General features: G+C 41.1%; 1 protein-coding gene and 1 pseudogene across 1 annotated transcript in view; both read left to right on the forward strand.

The window, feature by feature from the left end:
- Positions 1–20,572, forward strand: part of ACOXL (acyl-CoA oxidase like) — a 521,856-nt gene that overhangs the window by 23,741 nt on the left and 477,543 nt on the right. The window contains exon 2 of the mRNA XM_027853786.1: positions 19,072–19,168. Coding sequence (XP_027709587.1) covers positions 19,072–19,168 — 97 coding nt within the window. The remainder of the gene's footprint in view (positions 1–19,071; positions 19,169–20,572) is intronic.
- Positions 4,346–6,583, forward strand: LOC114037053 (annotated as a pseudogene).

Genomic DNA, 20,572 nt, shown 5'->3' on the forward strand with positions numbered 1-20,572 from the left:
CAATAATAAAAAAAAATAACATGTAGGAATGACAGACTCCTACGAAAGCCTAGTAAGATGTAATAGCCTAATGTCCTGTAAATGTATTTAAAAGGACTTTAAAATAATAACATGGGTGGCAGGGAGGAGGCAGGGAGGAGAGAATTGCTTGTGCTTATTATTCATGAAGTTATGTATCATAGAGAGTAGCTATAATGAAGGAAAAATACTAGTAGTTGAAACACTCAGCAGTTCACAAGATAAAATTCATGGAAAGAATAAGTAATAAAACCCAGGCCTTAAATGCTTCTGCACAGATACCTCAAATTTAGGTAATAAATGCAAAGAACTAGAGATTCCAATGTAAGGAGGCAAATTTGACTTCACAGGTATCATTGAGTCTTGGTAGGCTGAAATGTGGACCTGGAATATGGCTCTGGGTAGGTATGACTTGTTCCAAAGAAATAGGCTAGGTACAGAGGAAGAGGCCAGGAAATGTTTATGGTGTTAAGAGATTCAGGAACCAGAAGTGGGAAGCATAGTGGAGAGCATTTGGGTAAGGTTGAATGTAGAGAGAAACAGAAAGTGATTTTGTCTTTGGATTATGTTATAGAGACCATTTTCTGTCTCATTTCTTACCTAGGCCTTGGTCATTGAATGGGCAATGCCTCAGACAAACTGGGGCTTGGGAAATGATCTTAATTTAGAAAGGCTAAGGTCATCCACTGCATCCCTGGCCATCACCAGTTGTCTTGACTTTTGTCTTGCCACTGCACTAGGTTAGCTCTGGAGGAGAAAGTGAGACTGATGACTTTGCTCGGCTCCATCTCACTTAAATCCAGTTCATGAGCATGTCAAGCTATCACCCTTGTGATGTCTTTGCTTCTTGTAGAAAATGAAAGAGGAACAAAAACTGACAAGGCCTGAAAGGACCTTAAGAACTGGGGCTACCTGTTGGCTTCCAAGAATATCAAGAAACGGCTTTTGTGTGTGGTGCGGCCATTAATGTCTATGGAGATGACAAGTATTGACTTAGCCTACTGACCTAGGTCAGTGTGAATGTGATTGTTCTAGGCTCTATCTTTTCAATTGATGGCAAGGTCAAGTATAATAAGGAGAAATATCACAATTATTAGGTTATGGGTCTCAATGATGGATGAATGATGGATGGTGGAAAATCTGATGCTGAAGTGGGCACCCTGTGTGTTGTCATGTGGGTGGCTCCAGGCAAGAGCTGTTTAACGAGGTCACAGAATATGCACAAGGCTTCTGTGTCCCATTCATTTTTTTTGTTTTTGTTTTTTGTTTTTTCTTCTTGGTGAGGCCGTCAGGGTTAAATGACTTGCCCAGGGTCACACAGCTAGTAAGTGTCCCATTCATTGTTGATGGTGGCATCCTGCATACTAGCCACACTGCTAACCATCCCTTACCACATCCTTAACATCACTGTGGGTTTTCCACAGTGATGATGAGCCATTTATTGATGGCCACTAATGAGGTTCATGGCTAGTACATTTTCTCCAGTGATGTAGGGTGAAAGAGATATTGGGGAATGGACTTCCTGTATACTATGGAAAAGAACCTAGGTAGACAGTGAAACAGGCAAGACCGAAGTAGCCCAAGGCATATCTGGGACGTTGAAGGACAGAGGCCCCCCACAAGTTCATTCCTTACTTGGTGACTGAAATCCAATACTCTTGCCAAAATATTGGTGCCAAGAGTCACGATGTGGTCTGGGGAGTTGAAATTTGAGAAGAAGACATCATTTACACAAGTGGTATCCGTGACTCCATTCATATGAGAAATGGCTCTTTTGAGAGGTGAACCAGTCTTGTTTTATTTCCCCCACTGCTTCTTCTTCCGGTTTTTCAATAAAAAGCTAGATACAGTGGGAAAATATAGTCCATGGCATTGTGGAATCTTGGAGTTGATGGAGGCCTCAGAGGCCATCTTTCTAGTCCAATCCATATCTAAAAAAGGATCCTTTCTGTATTATCTGATCCACTCTCTACTAAGCATTTATGATGCACTTACTCTAACTGCACCTTGCACATAGTACAGATAAAATGAACAGCACTCCTGGCTTCAAGGGGCTTACATCCTACTTGGGGCATACATGATGTAAAGTGATAGGTATTTAGATGTTAATTTGAGAAGGGAAAAAAAAAAGCACTAGCACTTAGTGGACCCAGTAGAGACATCTTGCCAGAGGCGAGCAATTGAGCTGAGCCTTGGAGGGAATTCCAGATTCTAAGAGGTAGAAGTGAGAAGGTTCTGCTTTCCATGTATGGAAGACAGCTTTTTGTAAAAGCACTGAAATGCCAGATGGAACGCTGAGTTCTGGCTACTTGATAACCCAGAAGACTCCATTTATCTCATCTCAGACACAGTCATTGGGCACTCACAGGCAGCACTGGCTATGGGGAGTCTAGTTTATCTAGAATGGAAGGATCATGAAAGGGAGCAATATGAGACTGGAGCCAAATTGTGAAGGACTTTAAATTCCAAACTAAGGCGTCTGTATATTATCCTAGGAGTAAATGAAGGTCCTTGAGTGACGGGGTCCTACTCGTGTCTTAGGAAGATCATTCTGGCAACTGTTTGCAGGATGGATTGGAGTGAGCAGAGACTGGAAATAGGGAGGCCTATTAGGTGGTCATTGCAGTAGTCCAGGTAAGGTATGATAAGTGTCTGAACTCACATAAGGGGCCACGTGAATGGAGAGGAGACAGACACGAGATATGTTGTGGGAGTCTAATCAATCCAATTTAGCAACTGATTATATATGTAGGCGAGGAAGAGTGGCGAGTCAGGGATGACTCCGCAGAGTTGTGAACCTGAATGACTTGGGAGAACTAGGGGTACCCTTGACAGAGCAATGGGCAAGTTGGGAAGAAGGGTAGACTTAGGGAAAGAAAACTTACCCAACGTGGCGTTCCTCTACCACCTTTGCCTGCTTTTTGGCAGAGGGAAGCCTGACTTGGTTTGGTACCTTTTAAAATTGACCTTTCTTTTCTAAACTTCTTTCCTGACGTGCTCCATCCACACAGGACAACTACTACCTTACACAAGCTTTGAAATATTTGTGTAGATACATAGAAATAAATTAGCCATTCTCTGATTCAACTAACAACCCTCTTTTTCCTGCTGAACGTATGAAAGCTCAAAGGAAGCAGTAGTTGGTGGTGTGCTATTATCGACTCGGGACGTGGGATTCCTTTTATGTTAGCTCTCTTATTTTTTCTGTTAGTGGAAGAAAGTGTTTACTTTCTGATATAGGAGAAGGTGATCTCTTTGCCTTTTTAGCTTCTGTTAGCAGATGTGTCCTGTTTGCTAAGCCTCGAATTCAGTGGGTTTAGCAATCCCCAAACCACTCTCGAAGCTCAGTCCTGGGACTTCGAAGTAACACTCTTGTTCAAGGTCTGTCGGTTCTGACAGTTACCACAAGATGATCAAATAGTTTCTGTTTCGATTGATGGTTTGAGCAAGTAGGGTAGCTGAGTTTCATAACCATTCAGAGGTGCCTTGGTGAGCGTGGCTTATAGAAGTGGGGGTGGAGAACTTTGGGGTTGGAAAGGCCCTGTCTGGGGGTGGTTGTGAATCTGACTGTGGTATTTACTAGAAGGTTCACAGTTTCTTTACTCATTGCTTTTGGGGACACAGTCTGCATAGCTACTTTTGACTTACTGGAGTGAGTGGGTAGTCACTGGAGGTGGCTTGTAGAACATCATTGCTTAATGGAGGTGACTGCCCAGAAACCCACTCTCCTGATTTGTGAGTCCCTGGTCAGGGCTACCTTTCCATGACGTGTCCAGGCCATGATCACTTCACTCTTGGCTTCACTTGTCACTCTCTGGTCGTTTCCACCTTCTTATCAATAGTCTTGCTGCCTCCACTTTTAGTGTTGTCTTTCCCCGTTAGAATGTAAGCTCCTTGAGGGAAATTCTTGCTTGTATTTGTATCCTCAGCGTGTGTTACATAATGAGTGTTCCATGAAGGAATTTTCTATCTATCTAGAGATATGCCCCAGACTTTTTATTATGGTGGTCATCCCAACTACTCTTTATATGTCTGTTGTGGAGCTAATATCTATGCCCCAACAGACAAGCACCTCTGGGCTACCAGATGATCTTCCCCATAAAGCTGAGAGCAGATAGAAATAACCAGAGAGTCAAGACATCAGGAGCAGAAGTGGGGCTAGGGCAGGCATTTGAAGAGTTGTAGTTCTGGGTCTAGAGGAAGTGATGGTGGCTGGGAGTTTCCCTTCCCAGAGGGCTTGGCCCTGTATTATACTACAGTGTTCCACTTGCAATGAATAAGAGACAAGGAAGAACTAGGGTCCTCTACAGCCCAGCAGAAAGTGTCGATGCACCAGGAAACCGTCGGAAAACATTGCTGTGGCTGGGGGTGGAGTGTAAGCAGATCAGCAGGAGCATCATCTGAGTCTCCAATTCTGTGACTGCCTCCTGGGTTTTCTCATTCCCAGTGTGTGGAAAAGTCAGTGGGGGGACATTTAGATTATGAATGGAAAGCTTTGGGAGAATTTATTAAACTCAATATGTGCAATGCTTGCACTTCCCAGTGAGAGTGTCTGAGACTAGGAGCATTAACAGTGTTTGGGAAATCTTGGGCTTGCAGTATGAGTAGATTACCGATAGGTTATGGGTGGCCAGGGTCTAGGAGAGGTTACTGGCATATGATAGAGACTACTTAGATCACCAGGCTCTGATAGATGAGCTTTCACCTTATCTTGATTGGAACCAGGGCTCTGCATCATTTACCAGCCCTTGCTACACCATTGCCAAGTCATCTCCATACCATACCTCACACCCTTTCCAGCTCCCTCTCTGTGTTGTCTTCCCCAATTAGAGTGTAATCTCCTCCAGCGCAGGCACTGTCTTGGTGATTGATTAACCCAGTGCCTCGCACATAGTAAGTACTTAATAAGTAATCTATCTTCCGATTCATAGAAATTCATAAGAGAGTTACGGTAACCCTCATATTGCTCTGCCTATTTAATGGCTCCACCATCTAATGTCATCACTGTGAAGTTTATAGCAGCGCTTGAAACATATGTGGTGGTGGAAGAGAAAATTACTGAAGCATCCAAAGGGATAGCTACTCAAGTGGTTAGGATCTTATTGGCAAACAAGATGAAGGACTTTCCCTCTTCTGTGGCCTAGATGTACCTTTCTGTATTTGACTCTAAGCACTAAGAGGTGGTGGCTATAGAAGAAGCTGGTCTGATGGATGAGGCAGAAGCAGATTCTCAAATGCTTCAATTTTAAACCAAAATTCCTTTTTAAAGAAACATAAACAAGAAGTGTGTGTGTGTGTGTGTGTGTGTGGAGAGTCAGAACTGGCTGGCTAGAGAGCAAGGTAGGAAGGGGAAGCAAGTGAAGGTAGCAACCACCTACTCCACCTCAGGCTCCCCCAGGGCACAGTTACAGGAGTAACTTCAGGAGCCCCAGGTAGGGTAGTAGGCAGCCACTGAGGCATGGGGCAGCCAGAGAGCTGTGTAAGCAGAGACTGAGCCAGGCATGGCTTTCCACTACCCAGCCATGGGGCCTCTTCTGGTGATGGTGGCAGAGAGCTGAGTCTGAGGTTGTTGAGATTGTTGGGGATTCCCTGACTGGTCCCCAGGGTTAGGGGTCTAAGAACCTGGCAGAACTCTTTGAGCAGGCTTCAGCTTAGCTGCAAGGCCTGGTCTAAGTGAAGGGTAAGGGAGGGGATAAGTATTTTTATAGTGCCTACTCTGTGTGTGCCGGGCACTGGGCTAAATGCTTTACAAATATTATCTCATTGGATCCTCACAACAGCCCTGCAAGGTAAGTGCTGTTATATCATCATTTAGCTAGTGTCTGAGGCAGAATTTAAACTCTGGGGCAGCTAGATGGTGCAATGGGTAGAGTGCTGGGCCTGGAGTCTGGAAAACCTGAGTTCAAATATGACCTCAGACACTTAGCAAGTTACTTAAGCCTATTTGCCTCCATTTCCTCATCTGTAAAATGAGCCAGAGAAGGAAATGGTAAACCTCTCCAGCATCTTTGCCAAGAAAACCCCAAATGGGGTCATGGAGAATCAGATACGACAGAAGCGACTCCACAACAGTCCCCTCCTGAGTCCAGTCCTGGCCCTTTATCCTCTAGCCAGCAGGAAGCTGTTCTTCTACCCATTCACCACTACAAGTAGGTCAAAGTCAGAAATTGTAAAACACCTAAAACAAGCTGCTTTGATTTTGAGGGGAAAGAGGAATGAGGAGCATGGAAAATACTGGGAGATTCAAGTCCCAGCCAAGCGATGCAGGAATATATTGCAGTGGTTAAAAAATTGGATTCAAATTGGAATCTTCAGATGTCAGAGAAGAAAGAAAAAGAAGTAATTCTGGGATTGGGTGACCAGTTGTTTGCTTTGTCTGTATCAAGAAAAAACTAACAGAGAAGACAAAAACACTTTTGATTACTGAAGAGAAAACAACACAAATCACATAACCAAAGGCGTTAGATAAAAAGCTGATGCAAATATGAAGGATGAAATGGGCAAGACCCTGCCCCATTGAGCTTATGACTGAGGACATACAGAGATAGTTACAGTCCCACTTTAGTGTATGTACATACATACATACATAAACACACACATATTTAATATAAATTGTCAGGACAATGAGGACCAGGTAGTTCTATACTATGGCTGCCCTCCCCCTTCCCTTCCTTTCAGTTCCCTGTTATGTGTTATCTTCCACCATTAGAATATAAGCTCCTTGAGGGCAGGCCACCATCTTTCTGCTTGTGTCTGTATTCCTAATGCTGAGCACAGTGCTTGACACATAGTAAGAGCTTAATAGAAGCTTGTTGACTTGTATTTGTTCATTCTTTACTTCTAGATAGCTATTAAAAAAGAGAAAATGGTCTTAGCTTAAAACAATTGTTTCCCTCTCATACTTTTACCATGACTCTTCCTGTTCCTTCAGGCCCATATCAAATTAATTGCTAATTCTTGTTGATCTTGCTAATTCGTGGGCAGCTAGGTGGCATAGTAGATAGAGTGTAGGGTCCACAGTCAGGAAGACTCACCTTCCCGAATTCAAATCTGGCCTCAGACACTTACTAGCAGTGTGACCCTGGGCAAGTCACTTAACCCTGTTTGCCTTAGTTTCCTCATCTGTAAAATGAGCTGGAGAAGGAAATGGCAAACCTCTCCAGTATCTCTGCCAAGAATGAGATCATGAAGAATTGGATACAACTGAAATGGCTGAACAACAACAAATTCTTGTTGGTTCTTCCGCCACAATATCTTTTTATGTCTGTCCCTTTTTCTCCACTCACACAGCTACTAACCTAGTCCAGGCCCTTATCCCTTCTTGACTGTACCGTTGCAACAGACTCCTAATTGGTCTCCCTGTTCCCAGTCTCTCTCCTTTCCTAACCAGTCTTCATTCAGTTTCAACTCCACCTTTCAAGAGGCTTCTGTGGCTCACTATTACCTGTTGAATAAAATATAAGCTCTTCAGCTTGTCATTTAAAACCTTTCATATTTCATATTTTGATTCCAGACTACTTTTCCTGACATTTCATATTACTCTACTTTAAATAGTCTTATGTTTCAGCCAAATTTGCCTGCCTGCTCTTCTCTGAAATTGGCATTCCATTTCCAATCTCGTTGTCTAAATTGTTCTCCTGGAATGCACTCCTTCCTCTCCTTTGCCTTTTAGAATCCTTAGCTTTTGTGAAGCATTAGCTCAGGTTCTGTCCCCTATGGTAGTCTTTTCTGATTCCTCAACTACTTGTATTTTCTCCCTTCTCAAATTATCATGCATTTACTTACCTGGCTACATGTAATATAATATCCCGTCAGTAAAATGTCTCCTGGAGAAGAGCTGTTTCATTTTGGTCTCTGTTTCCTCAGTGCCTGACACAGTGCCTTGCATGTAGTAGGTGCTTAATAAGTGCTTGGTAAATTGAATCAAGGTCCCACCTTAAGTGAGCTATTCTGAGTCAATGGTATTAGACACCTGCATGTCTCTACCTGCAGTTTGTTTCCAAACTCTCTCCAGAATGTGAAATCACATCAATGGACCCTTTTGTGAATGACCAGAATAAAATCAGAAGTTTTTCAGTGGAAGGTGTCCAACGGTAATTACCTTCCCAAAGTATGGAAACCTGTGGGCCAATGGAAGAGCCATTGTTCTATTTAATTGAAACATAGATTTTTTTTTATGCCTTGAAAATTCCTAAAGAATTGTTATTAGAATTTAATGTAATTATAACATTAGTTATAATAGTCATTCTTAGTTTGACTAAAGAATAAAATGAAGACCTATCCTCATTTGTGTACTGACTGAACCACTGGGGGAGTATTAATTTTTGATATGCTTTTATTAGGGCACGGTTGGGGGTGGTATTCATTCCCTCACTTTCTGGAAAGAACTGAGGGTGAGCCAGTAGGCAAAAGTGCAAAAGGGTTTTGCTTTCTCAGTACAAAGAGAAAGCCAAGGGTTGTTATATTTTCATAGAATGTAAGCTCCTTGAGGGCAGGGATTGTTTTTTAGTCTTATCTTTGTGTAAGCAGAGGCTAGTATTATGCCCAGATTCTAGTAGGTACTTAATAGTAATAATTATTATACCTGGCATTTAGATAGGGCTTTAAGGTTTGGAAAGCACTTTACAAATATTGTCTCCTTTATCTTCACAATAATCCTTTGAGGTAGGTACTATTATTATCCCTATTTTATAGTAAAGAAAACCAGTTAAGTGACTTGCCTAGGGTGATGCAGCTAGGAAATGTCTAAGGTCAAATTTGAATTCAAGTCTTCCTGACTACAAGCCGAGTAGCTCTATCCACTATGTCACCAAGAGGAGAAATAATTTATCATCTTCTGCTGATTTAGAATGTTACAAGTTGAAAGTCTGGGTCTGCTTGAAGGTCAAAATTAACCTCCTACCATAATTAATGGAACTGGATCTGTACAGGGGACATCTATGACAGAAGTAACAGCAAAGGGATGCCTAGTCAACACTGCTGGGGCTAATTCTCACCCTCACTCTCATCATGCTAGTGTTGTCATAGAGATTGAGTTTACTGGGATGCTGTACAAAACCCATAGCAATTTAGACCCCAAAAAGACCTTAGAGATCATGAAATCTGACCCTCTCATCTTACAGATGAGGAAGCTGAGGATGTTGTCTTTGTGCATAATAAATAGTTTGCCTTGAGTGTACAATTATTGTTCTCAAAGTGGGCCAATGACATCAGGAGGGTGATGTCTTGACTTGCAAGTGAATTAGATTTAAGTGAGGCAGAGCTGTGCAAAGTCATCAGCCTCACTCTCTCCTCCAGAGTCATAGGAGTCCAGTGGCAACACATAGATCAGGACAACTGGTGATGGCCTCCATACAAGAACTATTTAATGACTGGGAATCTGATGATTTTATTTCTTAGTGTGCAGACCTCATTTCCTAGTTTATTTTGTAAACTGGAAAGGATCCAGGAGCAATGGGGAATAGCTCTTGGTACTTGCAAAGGGCGTAGAAATGACCAGTCAACATGTTTGCTTACTAAGTGGTTGATATTGTGTTTTATGAAAGCAATTATTAAGGTCACTTTTCACTTCTTTAAAAATAAATTTTTATTGATAATTTTGTTTTTACAATAGCTTGATTTCATCTTGTATCCTCTGAGAAAACCGTTCCATGTAACAAAGAATGTAAGAAGAAAAATAAAAGAGGAAGAAAAAAAATCCACAAAACTGATCAAATACATTTAAAAAAATCTGCCAATATATGTGATGCTCCCCACCTATGGATCTCTGCAAAGGAGGTGGGGTCTTTTCATATCTTGAAATCGTTATTCTGAAAATTTTTGGAAATAGGAAGTTGGCAAGAAATATTTGTGCCCAAGTGTTCAAGAGAGTGAGCATTCAGCTTTTGTTGCTGAATTATTGCTGAATGATATAAATAAGTTTGAATGTTACATAGAGACAACCCCAATGTTGGGGAAAACATTTCCATTAGAGACTGGCCATCGGAATTGGGGAGATTGAGAAGGGCAAAATCAAGACAAAATGTTGGCAGAACCTGGCCTCAGTCAGGCAGCATGCTTTCCTGGCGAGCCTATGCTAGACTTAGTGTTTCAGGCAAACTGATTTACTCACTTTCCCTCAACAAAATCTTGTTTTGTTGTCTTATCAACTTGGTCAGATGACATCTGGAGTACTGTGCTCAGTTTTGGGCAATGCTCTTAAGAGATACATTAGTAGAGTAAGAATCTATCCAGTGTCAGAAGTGTCTGAAAACTAGTTAAGGGATCGGGGATGTTTCATTTGGAGAAGAGAAGATTTGAGAGACATGATAGTGGTCTTGAGGATGGTCATGTGGAAGAGCAATTAAACTTATATAACATTTGGTTATAATTAATTCATTATAACTCTACAGTATAGTCTAATGGCCCCTAAGGCTAAGTTTCTTCTTTTTTTGGACTTTAGGGAATTAATTTTAGATGATAAGTTCTGAATTGAGTCACTCAAAGCCCCAGTTAGGAAAATTCCTAATGCCTAGGCAGAGATTTGGCTCTCTCTCAACATATATTTATTTCTTTCTCTCCTTAACCCCCTGGTCTCTTTGTGATTGTGGCAAAATTTCACTTATTAGGGGAGGGAATAAGCATTTATGAAGTGCCTGTTGTGTGCTAAGCACTGTGCTAAGCATTTTATAAATATTATCTCATTTGATCCTCACAACAATCCAATGAAATCTGTGCTATTATTATTCCCATTTTTCTTGGGACTTCCTTTAGCCTGGCTTCTCCAGTCTAAGATAACTGTAGAAGCAATGACTCTCCTCCACAACTCTCTCCTTTGCCATAACTCAGTCATTCTCTGGCTTCTTAGAGGTGCACTGGAAATGCCATATTGCTATCTCTTGAATCCAGACCTTCAGAAATTTTCCTCGGTTTCTTAATCTGCCAAACGGAGATACTGCCATCTGTAGTACCTACCTCCCAGAGTTTCTATGAGGTTCAAATGAGATAATGTATGTAGTGCATTAGATAATTGTCAGTTATTATTTGTTTCAACTATCTGAACAATAGTCAATTTTCATGGTAAAAGAATTTCACATATTCTAAAAACAGAAACTTAGACATTTTAAATTTTGTGAGCACATTTTCAGGCTTTTCCCACAAACAAAAAATGTTTTCATGCATTATTCCTTTTATCTACTTTTAATTTGAATTCTTAGTGGTAGCTCTGAGTATCCTCTTTGGTCAAAGTGTCAGTGCTCCACCTAGTGGTTATGAGCAGAATTGTTTTTTACAGTGAGCTTATTAAAAAAAAAAGATGCTTAAAGAACAGGACTTTTCACTAAAGTGCCTTAGATTTTGTCTAACCTGGGAGATAAATGACACTGTTTACTAAGGTGATCTTACAGTGTTACTATTTACGGTTAGGAACACAAGGCAGTATGGTATTGTGGGTAGAGTGCTAAGCTTGAAGTCAGGTAGACCTGCATTCAGATTCCATCTCTGCCATGAGCTAGGTGACCACGGGCAAGACACTTACTTCTCTCCAGTTTTCTGACCTGTAAAATAAGGATAATAATATTTTTCAGCTCTCACCTGGAGGAATTGTTAGGCTCAAATGAGGTAAAGTACCATAAAGTGCTCTGTAAACTTTTAAATTTAATAGAAACATCACTTCTTGTTTCCAGTGAGGATTTTGGGTTTTACAGACACATGATGTCAGTTGCTTGTTTAAGAGTGGATGGATGGGGAGAAGGCAGATATCATAGGCCATTACTGGATCTGGACCAAGAACTTAAAGATATTAATGACTCATACCCTGTGGAAGAAATCATGCTCAGTACTGAATAGGGTACAAAAACCTATAAAGATTCACTCAGTCCTTGCCCTCCAGGAGTTTGTAATCTCATTAATAAGAGAAGCCCTGTGACAGCAGTGCTGGTGACATTAAATCTTAACGGTTTCTCTGGCGGTTTGTGCCTCTTTGAGATAATAGCAGCCCTATCTCTAGGTTCCAATTGTTCACTTGCATGTGGAGAGAAATGTTTTCAGAAAGCACTCCTGGCTTCCCAGAAAAATGCCAAGGGGATCATTTTGATTACAATATGAGTCCCAAGGTGGTAGGGATTTCTAGGGAAACAAGTATATCTGTTCCATCTTGAAACTTATTTTGCTTTATTTTTTATTATCTTTTTAAGAAAGATAACAATATGAAAACCTAAAACATTTCATTATGCTGGGAAAATATGGCTCTAAGCAAGGGTTCTTAACTTTTTCTGTTTGCCATGGATGCCATTGGGAAAGGGCCCTTCTCAGAATGTTTTTAAATGCATCAAATAAAATACATTGGATTACAAAAGAAATCAATTTACATTGAAATGAAGATGTAACTTTTTTCTCTCCCAAATTATTGGGACACTTGAACTCTATCCGAAGATCCTTTGACTCAAGTTAAGAAGCCCTTCTCTAATTTGCTGCTAGCATACTTGGCTTATAGTCAACCTCTTTGGAAATTCCATTACCCAGGATAGTCCACTTTTAAGAAATGATGATGATGGGAAACAGGAAGAGCAAAGCTAAATAGAATCCACAGATGATATAGACACTGATTTTGGTTAATAGTTTTCCTTTTGTTGACCCAAGTCCATTCGCATTGTTGCTGGGCCAACCTGAAGGTCATCTCTTTTTTCCAGCCTGCCCTCTGTTGGAGTTACTCAAAATAGCAAAGAATAGCCCTTCAAATCAGGCAGCTGGAAGTAGACTGAGAAGCAAACGGTTTGGCTAATAGCCAAAATAGATAGAGATCCTGGGAAAATCAAGGATTGACTGTATCTTCCTGTGATTCTCCCTACCACCCCCTTTTCCCCTATATTGTTTATTTTTCTTCAGGGTTGTTTTCAATTAGGCTTGTTGAAAGCTGTAGGCTACTTTCATATGAAATATGCCTGACCATGTACTGTTGTGTTGCTTTAGCCAAGATAGACTTTGTCTTCTCCCCCCAACCCTCTGCATCAAGACTTTTGTGTTTAAAGATTTAGTTGTAGTTTTGGCTTAAAATTAGTTCTTAACATTTTTTTCTGTATGTGCCACTTTGAAAACTTGAACATCAATTACTTTTGTGGTCTTGGGCTGCATTTGTCCAGGATTTTCCTCCCCTACCTCTTTCTGGGCTCTCTCTGTTTATTATAAGCAAGTTCTCTGCTCAGGGGAGAGATTGTTGAGTTTGCTTTTGCTGATTTTAGGGTTAGGTTTTTATTTTTATTTTTTTTTGCATATGTTTTAATTTAACTGTAAAGGTTAATGGACTCACTGAAAAAGATCTATAGCTTTTGGTTTGCCAAGATTTTTTCATAGGTTCTTAGGGCTGTCCTTTCTTTCCCTTGAACCATTTTAAAAAGGAGCCTTCGGGGGAGGGACCAGAATGGGCAAGATTCCCCTAAAGAGTGCCCTTTCCTCCCATGGTGCCTGTGAATCCAAACCTCTCTACCACTATGTGGACATGGAGGAAAGGAGAGGTAGAGATGTGTCAGAAAGAAAAGAGGAAGAGGACGTAAAAGAGGAAAAGGAAGGCAGAAAGATCCTACAGATTATCAGGAGAAATGGAATATTAGCTCTGCAAGGGAATTAGAGATCATCTAATCCAACACTCTCATTTTACAGATGTGGCCCCTGAAGCTTAGAGAAGCTTAGTTGATTTGGCCAAGGTCATACAGCTAGTTTATTGGCAGAGCTGGGACTAGAACCCAGATCTCTTGATTACCAGCTCAGGACTTTTTCCACTGAAAGTCACTGCTTCCTTTAATCCTCAACTCAGTAGAAAATTAAAGCTGCCAATACAAACAAGCAAATAAAAAACAAATCTGCCTTCCTTAGATATCTCCCATTTTCTGTTTATTAGAATTATTTTTCTATATCAAAATTTCATTCTGAGGATTTTCTTATCCTTCTTAAGCTGATTACTCCTCTAGCAGTTTTGTTCATAGGAGCTTACCTAGTTTTTTTTTTCTGAACTTGTGTCATCTTTTGACATATGCTTTCCAAAAATCCCCTTCTCAGTCACAAATTCTAAGATGAAACGGTCACTTTCCTTCGAGATTTTTTTTTTTATCATTTCTACTTCTGCAAAGTTCAGCTCTTCCTCATGGTGAGAAATAATTCCAGAATAACACTTCTCATTAGATCTTTTGTTTTTTGAAAGATCAAATTATCATTAAGGCAAGCTAAGAAATTATGAATTGGTTTGTTTGAGAAAGAGTGAGACAGCAAGAGAGAGAGAGAATATATGAATGGTACAGCAAATACCCAGATAATTGAAGTCATCCCTTGTACCTGATGCTGTCATGTCAGGATTAGGGGCTAAAATATACTCTGATAATATTATGTTTCTGCTTCCATTGATCTTCCCCCTGTAACCTTTTCACCTTTTTTATTTTTACCCCTTATGACTCTTGGGTTTCTTCTCTACCTACTGACCTTCCTGGCTTTTTTAAAGTCCTAACTAAAACCCCACCTTCTACAGGAAACCTTCCCCAACTCCTCTAAATTCCAGTGCCTTGCCTGTTCCTATTTATTTTGTTATAGCTTGCTTTGTGTATATTTGTTTTCATGTTGCCTTCCTCACTAGTTTATAAGCTCCTTGAGGTCAGGAACCATCTTTTGCCTCTTTTTATATACTCCAGTACTTAGCACAGTTCCAATATTTATGGAATGATATGAATACCTTTTCATAATATCTGTATTATTAGCACAGAATAGAAGCTCTGGCTTTGTAGTCAGTCAACAAGCATTTATTAAGTGCCTGCAACATCCCAAGCACTGTGCTGAGCACTGGTTATACAAAGAAGTAGAAAAACATTGCTGCTTTCCTCAAAGAGCTCACATTCTAATGGGGGAAACAACATGTAAATGACTAGGGTCCTATACAATACATATCCAGAGTAGATGGAAGTTAACCTCAGAGAGAAGGCACTGGGGAGGAATTTTCAGAAAATAGAATTTGAACTGAGTCCAAAGAAGAGGCAGAGGTGAAAGGGGGTATGTGTGTATTGGGGGGGGGGTGAGAAGGGGAAGTTAGGCAGATAGGAGATGAACTAGAGGAGGACAGAATTACAAAAACCTAGAGAGGAGAAAAGATCTTGGAGGAGCTTGTTATTAACAGATGATTAAAAACTAGCTCTCAACAGAGTCAGGCTTCAGAAAGGTAAGGAAGCATGAGGATGGAAGAAAGGCAAGATTTGGTAATTAAGAGATGATTGGTGATTTCGGAGATGGCTGTTTCAGTTAACTGATGAGTTTGGAAGCCAGACTGCAGAGCAGAATAAATAGACACAAAGTTTAGGTGGCTTTCTCGAGGAATTTTTAGTTATAAAGAGGAAGAGAGATATTGGACAATTGCTAGCAGAAGATCAAAGAAGGGTTTTATTTTTTGTGACCAGGTTACATCTTATGGGCTTCTCACTAAACAACTCTCAGGCTCATGCCCCTAACTCAAACCTTACTCTGGGACCATCGAAATGTCATGTCATCCCAGCAAGGCTGTGGCTGTGGCGATGGGATTAGAAGGTGTGGCAGCTGTGAACTTGGCCAGATGGATACTAGGATTTCATGGCAGACAAGGAAGGCTTTGGGGCTGCCCATGAGGAGGATTTGGATGAGATGGTCTTAGACTACAAGGTTTCAGAAAAGAAAATTCTGCAGGAGATCTAGAAGCAGGACCAAGACAATGAACATCTAACCAAGTATAAGCAAGTGTTGTTGGGGCCCATTCCTGAGGCTATGGATCCCAGCCTCACCAATGTGCAGGTGACAGTGGTCTGTGAACAGGTACCTGGATCCATTACCATGGACCTGGCAGGGGACCTGGAATTGCCAACAACCAGGTGTTTGTGATGAAGGAATGTGTGGATTACAAAGTGGAAGTTCCCTTTAAGGTCAATAAGAAGATTGTCTGTGGCTTGAAGTATCTGTCTCACACCTACCACAAAGGACTGTGAGTGCACAAGGCCATGTACATGGTGGGGCATTATGGGCCAGGGACAGAGGAGTATGGGTTTTTGACACCAATAGAGGAAGCCCCCAAGGGTCTACCCATTTGAGGCACCTACTATACCAAGTCCTTCTCGAATGATGACAAAACAGACTATCTATCCTGGGAGTGGGGCCTCAACATAAAGACTGGAAGGATTGACTCCTCTGCCTTCTTTGCCCTCTAACTCCTGCCCTACCTGCCCCTGCCTCAGCCTCCACTGGGGTCTAAGGTCACTCTTGGGCCAGGACATTCCCTGGCCAGTCTGGCAGGGACCTTGCTAGGGTAGCTGGAAGCCTGTGATTGGATCACTAAGTGTGAATCCCTCCTTCCTTTATCCTTCCATTGTGGGCCTTCCTCTGGCCCCCAGCAACCTCAGCTCAGGAAAGGGCTGCCTCCAACTTCCTTCCCCTCCAGCTCCCACCCATGTCTAACCCCATCTTTCTCCTTGAAGGTCTCCCTCCTGGGGACCTAGCACGATTTCTCTACGCCAATAGGGATTCCAAAGCACCTGACCTGATCCTCTTTCTCCTTTACACGCCCCTCATAGTCATCCAAACTCAGCAGGAAGGAGCAGTTCCATCACTTTTTCCCTCATCCCCTTCAAAAGACCCCTTTGTGTCTGTACCAGGTTATACAAACCCTGTCTCTGGTCATCCCCTTATCCTGGTTCTCCCCTCTTAGGGTCTAACAACCATATTCCAGGAGGAGGCTTCCAGGGACAGGTGGGAGTAGAATGGGATGGAACATGTAGGGAACAGTATAAGCCTTCAGTCATCTCTACCCCCCCTGCCAGGGGCTTGTGTCTGTAATGGAAGCTCATCAGAGTTGCCTTGTGTCTTTTGGCCTTCACCTCTTACCTGTCACATTCCTCTGGTGGCCTGGCATTGCTGGGGCTCAGTCACCTGAGAAGGGGGTGCTGTGATACTGCCTGTCTCCCCCTACCCGTGCTGTGGGGTTCCCATTCTCTCCCCCAATTAACTTTTGTCTGTGTTCTCATCTGTTCCCACTACACTTCAGCAATTTCTGCCCCCTCAAATATGGTCATATCTAGGTTTCCCCAAAGAAAAGAAAAGAACCCTCAGCCCTCATGCCATCACTCAGGCTACAGAAACATCAAACATAAGGCTTTATTTGACCCTACAAAAAATGCAAAGCACCCAAACTTGAGTCCACAAACAATCGAGGAAATTCTCTTTCCATCTTCAATAGACCCACCTCCTCCAGGGATCTTGTACAGTTCTGCTGCTGATCCCTCCCCTGCCTAGGGGATGGGAGAAAAGCAACCTTCTACAGTTATCTCTTCCACATCTCCAGGGTTAGGGGCACAGCGCCCCACAATCTAGAAGTTCCATGTAAAATTTTTTGGCCCTCCTTCAGACTGGAGAAGAAGTCTGAATTATTATGGTATTAAAAGATAAAATACGTTGATATTATATAATACTATATATATTTTATGCATTTCTGAGTCTCTAAACTTTGTGTCATCTGCTGGCCTTTGGGTGTCATCTACGGCTTCTGCAAAACTCCCTAAAAATTCCCATTTAATTTCTTATGCTGATCAGCAATGTATCATCGAAACTGAGATGGGGAAAGTCGGGATGTGGAAGGGATAACTGTAATCTAGTAAGCCTTTCCTCCTATAGGTACTTATATAGTCTTCAGTCTTCTCTTATGTAGTCTTCCAGACTTCTCTGGGATGGAGGGCTCCCTGTAAGAGGACTATGTACTTTGTACTTTGGGTACATAGCTATTGACCTCTTTTAAATCTCGTTCTCAGGCATCATCTTCTTAACCAGCTGGTTGTTTCTCACCATTACAGCGGGGATTCCTTTTTGTTATGGGTCTGACTAGAAGCAGGGCTTCTTAAACTTTTTCCACTTCCCTGACCCCTTTCCCGAATTTCAGCCGTGTTTGTTAGTGCTGCGTGAGTGTGACAGCATGCAGAGTGCAAAGTGCCCATACTTTATGTTCAGAAGCAAGGCTGCAGTGAAGTTTCAGGATGCAACATGGACAAGCACTGCCAGAAACACTTTGGATTCGTTATGTTTAATTTTTAATTAATTTTTGCTCGTTGTGCGTTCAGAAACCTTGTACTGTTGCCAAATCCACGGTTTAAATAGCGCTGGATTAGCGGACTGCTAAGGTGCCTTCCAACTCTTATATTTTGTGATTCATAGAGACACTTTCTAGGTTTGTTCTGGGGCTAACTTTAGCCTTTCTGACTCAACCCAGACATGTTACCCAGGAAGACAGCCCTCTTAGTTTTTCACAGCTGCTTGTGGTGGAGGGGCCTTGAGTATTCAGGTGCGACCAACTGACCTTTGAGGTCCTTTCTTACTCTAAAGAGTTTATGAGCTACGAAATGATGTCAACTACAAGGCCTATATTTATATAATAAGGGGATCTCAGCATCTCTGTTTACCCACGTAAATGATAGGCCAAACCCATATCATGTATAAAATGTTCAGAAAGCTGTTGGAAGAAATTTTACCTGATGCTCATTTTCTTTTCTTTTTGAAAATTTCTTTTGCTCCATATGTTTTGACATTACCAAGATTTTCCACCAACTCTTTTCCTCTCCCCCTTTCCAGGGAGCCATCCCTTATAACAAATTATTTTTTAAAAGAAAATTGAGCAAAACTGATAAGTACATCAAAAATAATCTGACATTGAAGTAATCAATCATTGCACATCAGTGGATACCCACACCCTCCACCCCTGCAAAGGAATGGCACAAGATGTCCTCTCATATCTCTTCTTGCTCTGTGTAATTTTGCAACATTCATTTTTACTTGTGTGTGTGTGGTGGGGGGGGGGGGGCTGTTCTTTCCATTTACATTATTGTTGTCACTCTTTATATTGTTTTCCTGGCCCTTTTTTTTTCACTTTGCATCAGTCATGTAAACCGTTCCATGTTTCTCTGTATTCTGTTTGTTATTTCTTATAGCAGAATAATAATATTTCATTACATTTATGCTGGCATCCTTTTTTATTTTTTACATTTTTTGTACCCTTTCTTTAAACATCCTCTTTGTATCTGGTCTTCACAGATACGACTTAAGTCTGGATGAAATAAGGGATTTGACATTTCAGAGAGTGAAATTTACCATGGGCTTGCCTCAGTTAAAACGTGCAATTCAGGAACAGGTAAGTTTTGTTTTGGTTTTTTTTTTGCGTGTGTTTTTTTTTGTGAAATTATCCCCATGTAGTCTATTTTTTTCAGTCAATAATCATTAAGTATCTACTATGTGTTGGGCACTGTGCTAAGCACTGATGATACAAAAAGTCATATAAAATACTCCCTGTCCTCAAAGGATTCACAAACTAATGGAGATAAGTACAAAAAAAAAATCCTTACTCTGAAGGTGCTTACATTCTAAAAGGGAAAGCAACAAACACATATATAAATATATCCAGAATAAATATAAAAAGAATAAATGCAAATATATGCAAAGTAGTTAAATATCAAGTCATTTGGAAGGCAGGACACTAGTAATTAGGATCAGGAAAGACTTGACACAGAAGCTCTTGTTTGAGTTGCATCTTAATGGAATTGACTGACTGAGGTGGGTGGCAAGGAGGGAGTGAATTCCAAGAATGGGAAACAATTAGCACAAAGGCAAGGAAGTGAGTGATGGAGTGTCTCATGTGAAGAACAAAGAAAAACTTTGTGTTATCCTAGGAGCAATAGAAAGCCACTGGAGATAAGCAGGGGAATCAAATGTCCAGATATGAACTTAGGACAAACTACTTTGGCAGCAGGATGAAGGATGAACCGAATTGGTGAGAGGACAGGCAGCAAGACTAATTTAAAGCTTGCTGCAATAAATTTGAGATTTGAGGAAGGCCCAAACTAAGGCAATATATGTGTGTGAGAAGAGATCAAATGTGAGTGATGTTGTGAAGGTAGAAATGACAAAATCTGTTAACTGATTACATGTGTAGAGTGAAGGTTAGTAAGGTGTGCAAGATAATTCTGAGATTACGAACCTGGAGTACTGAAAGGATGGTAGTGTCCTGAAAGAAGCATACTATTATTCCATAATAGTATGAAAATGATGAGCAAACAGACTTCAGAAAAACCTGGAAAGACTTACATGAACTGATACTAAGTGAAGTGAGCAGAACCAGGTGAACATTGTACACAGTATCAGCCACATTGTGCAATGACCAACTATGATAGACTTAGCTCTTCTCACCAATGCAATGATCTAAGACAATTCTAAAAGACTCATGATGGAAAATGCTATCCACATCCAGAGAAAGAACTATGGAGTCTGAATGCAGATCAAAGCATACTATTTTCACTTTTTTTTTGTTTGTTTTTTCTTTCTCATGGTTAGTCCTTTTGGTTCTGATTCTTCTCTAAAACATGACTAATGTAGAAATATGTTTAATATGATTGTACATGTATAGCCTATATCAGATTACATGCTGTCTTGGGGAGGGGGAAGGAAAGGGAAGGGAAAAAATTTAGAGCTCAAAACCTTATAAAAGTGAATTTTGAAAACTAAAAATAAAGAAAAAAAGACACAGGGAAGAAAGGAAAGT

This window comes from Vombatus ursinus, unplaced genomic scaffold (genome assembly GCF_900497805.2).
Source record: "Vombatus ursinus unplaced genomic scaffold, bare-nosed wombat genome assembly UNPS02010219.1, whole genome shotgun sequence".
Classification (NCBI taxonomy): Eukaryota; Metazoa; Chordata; class Mammalia; order Diprotodontia; family Vombatidae; genus Vombatus; species Vombatus ursinus.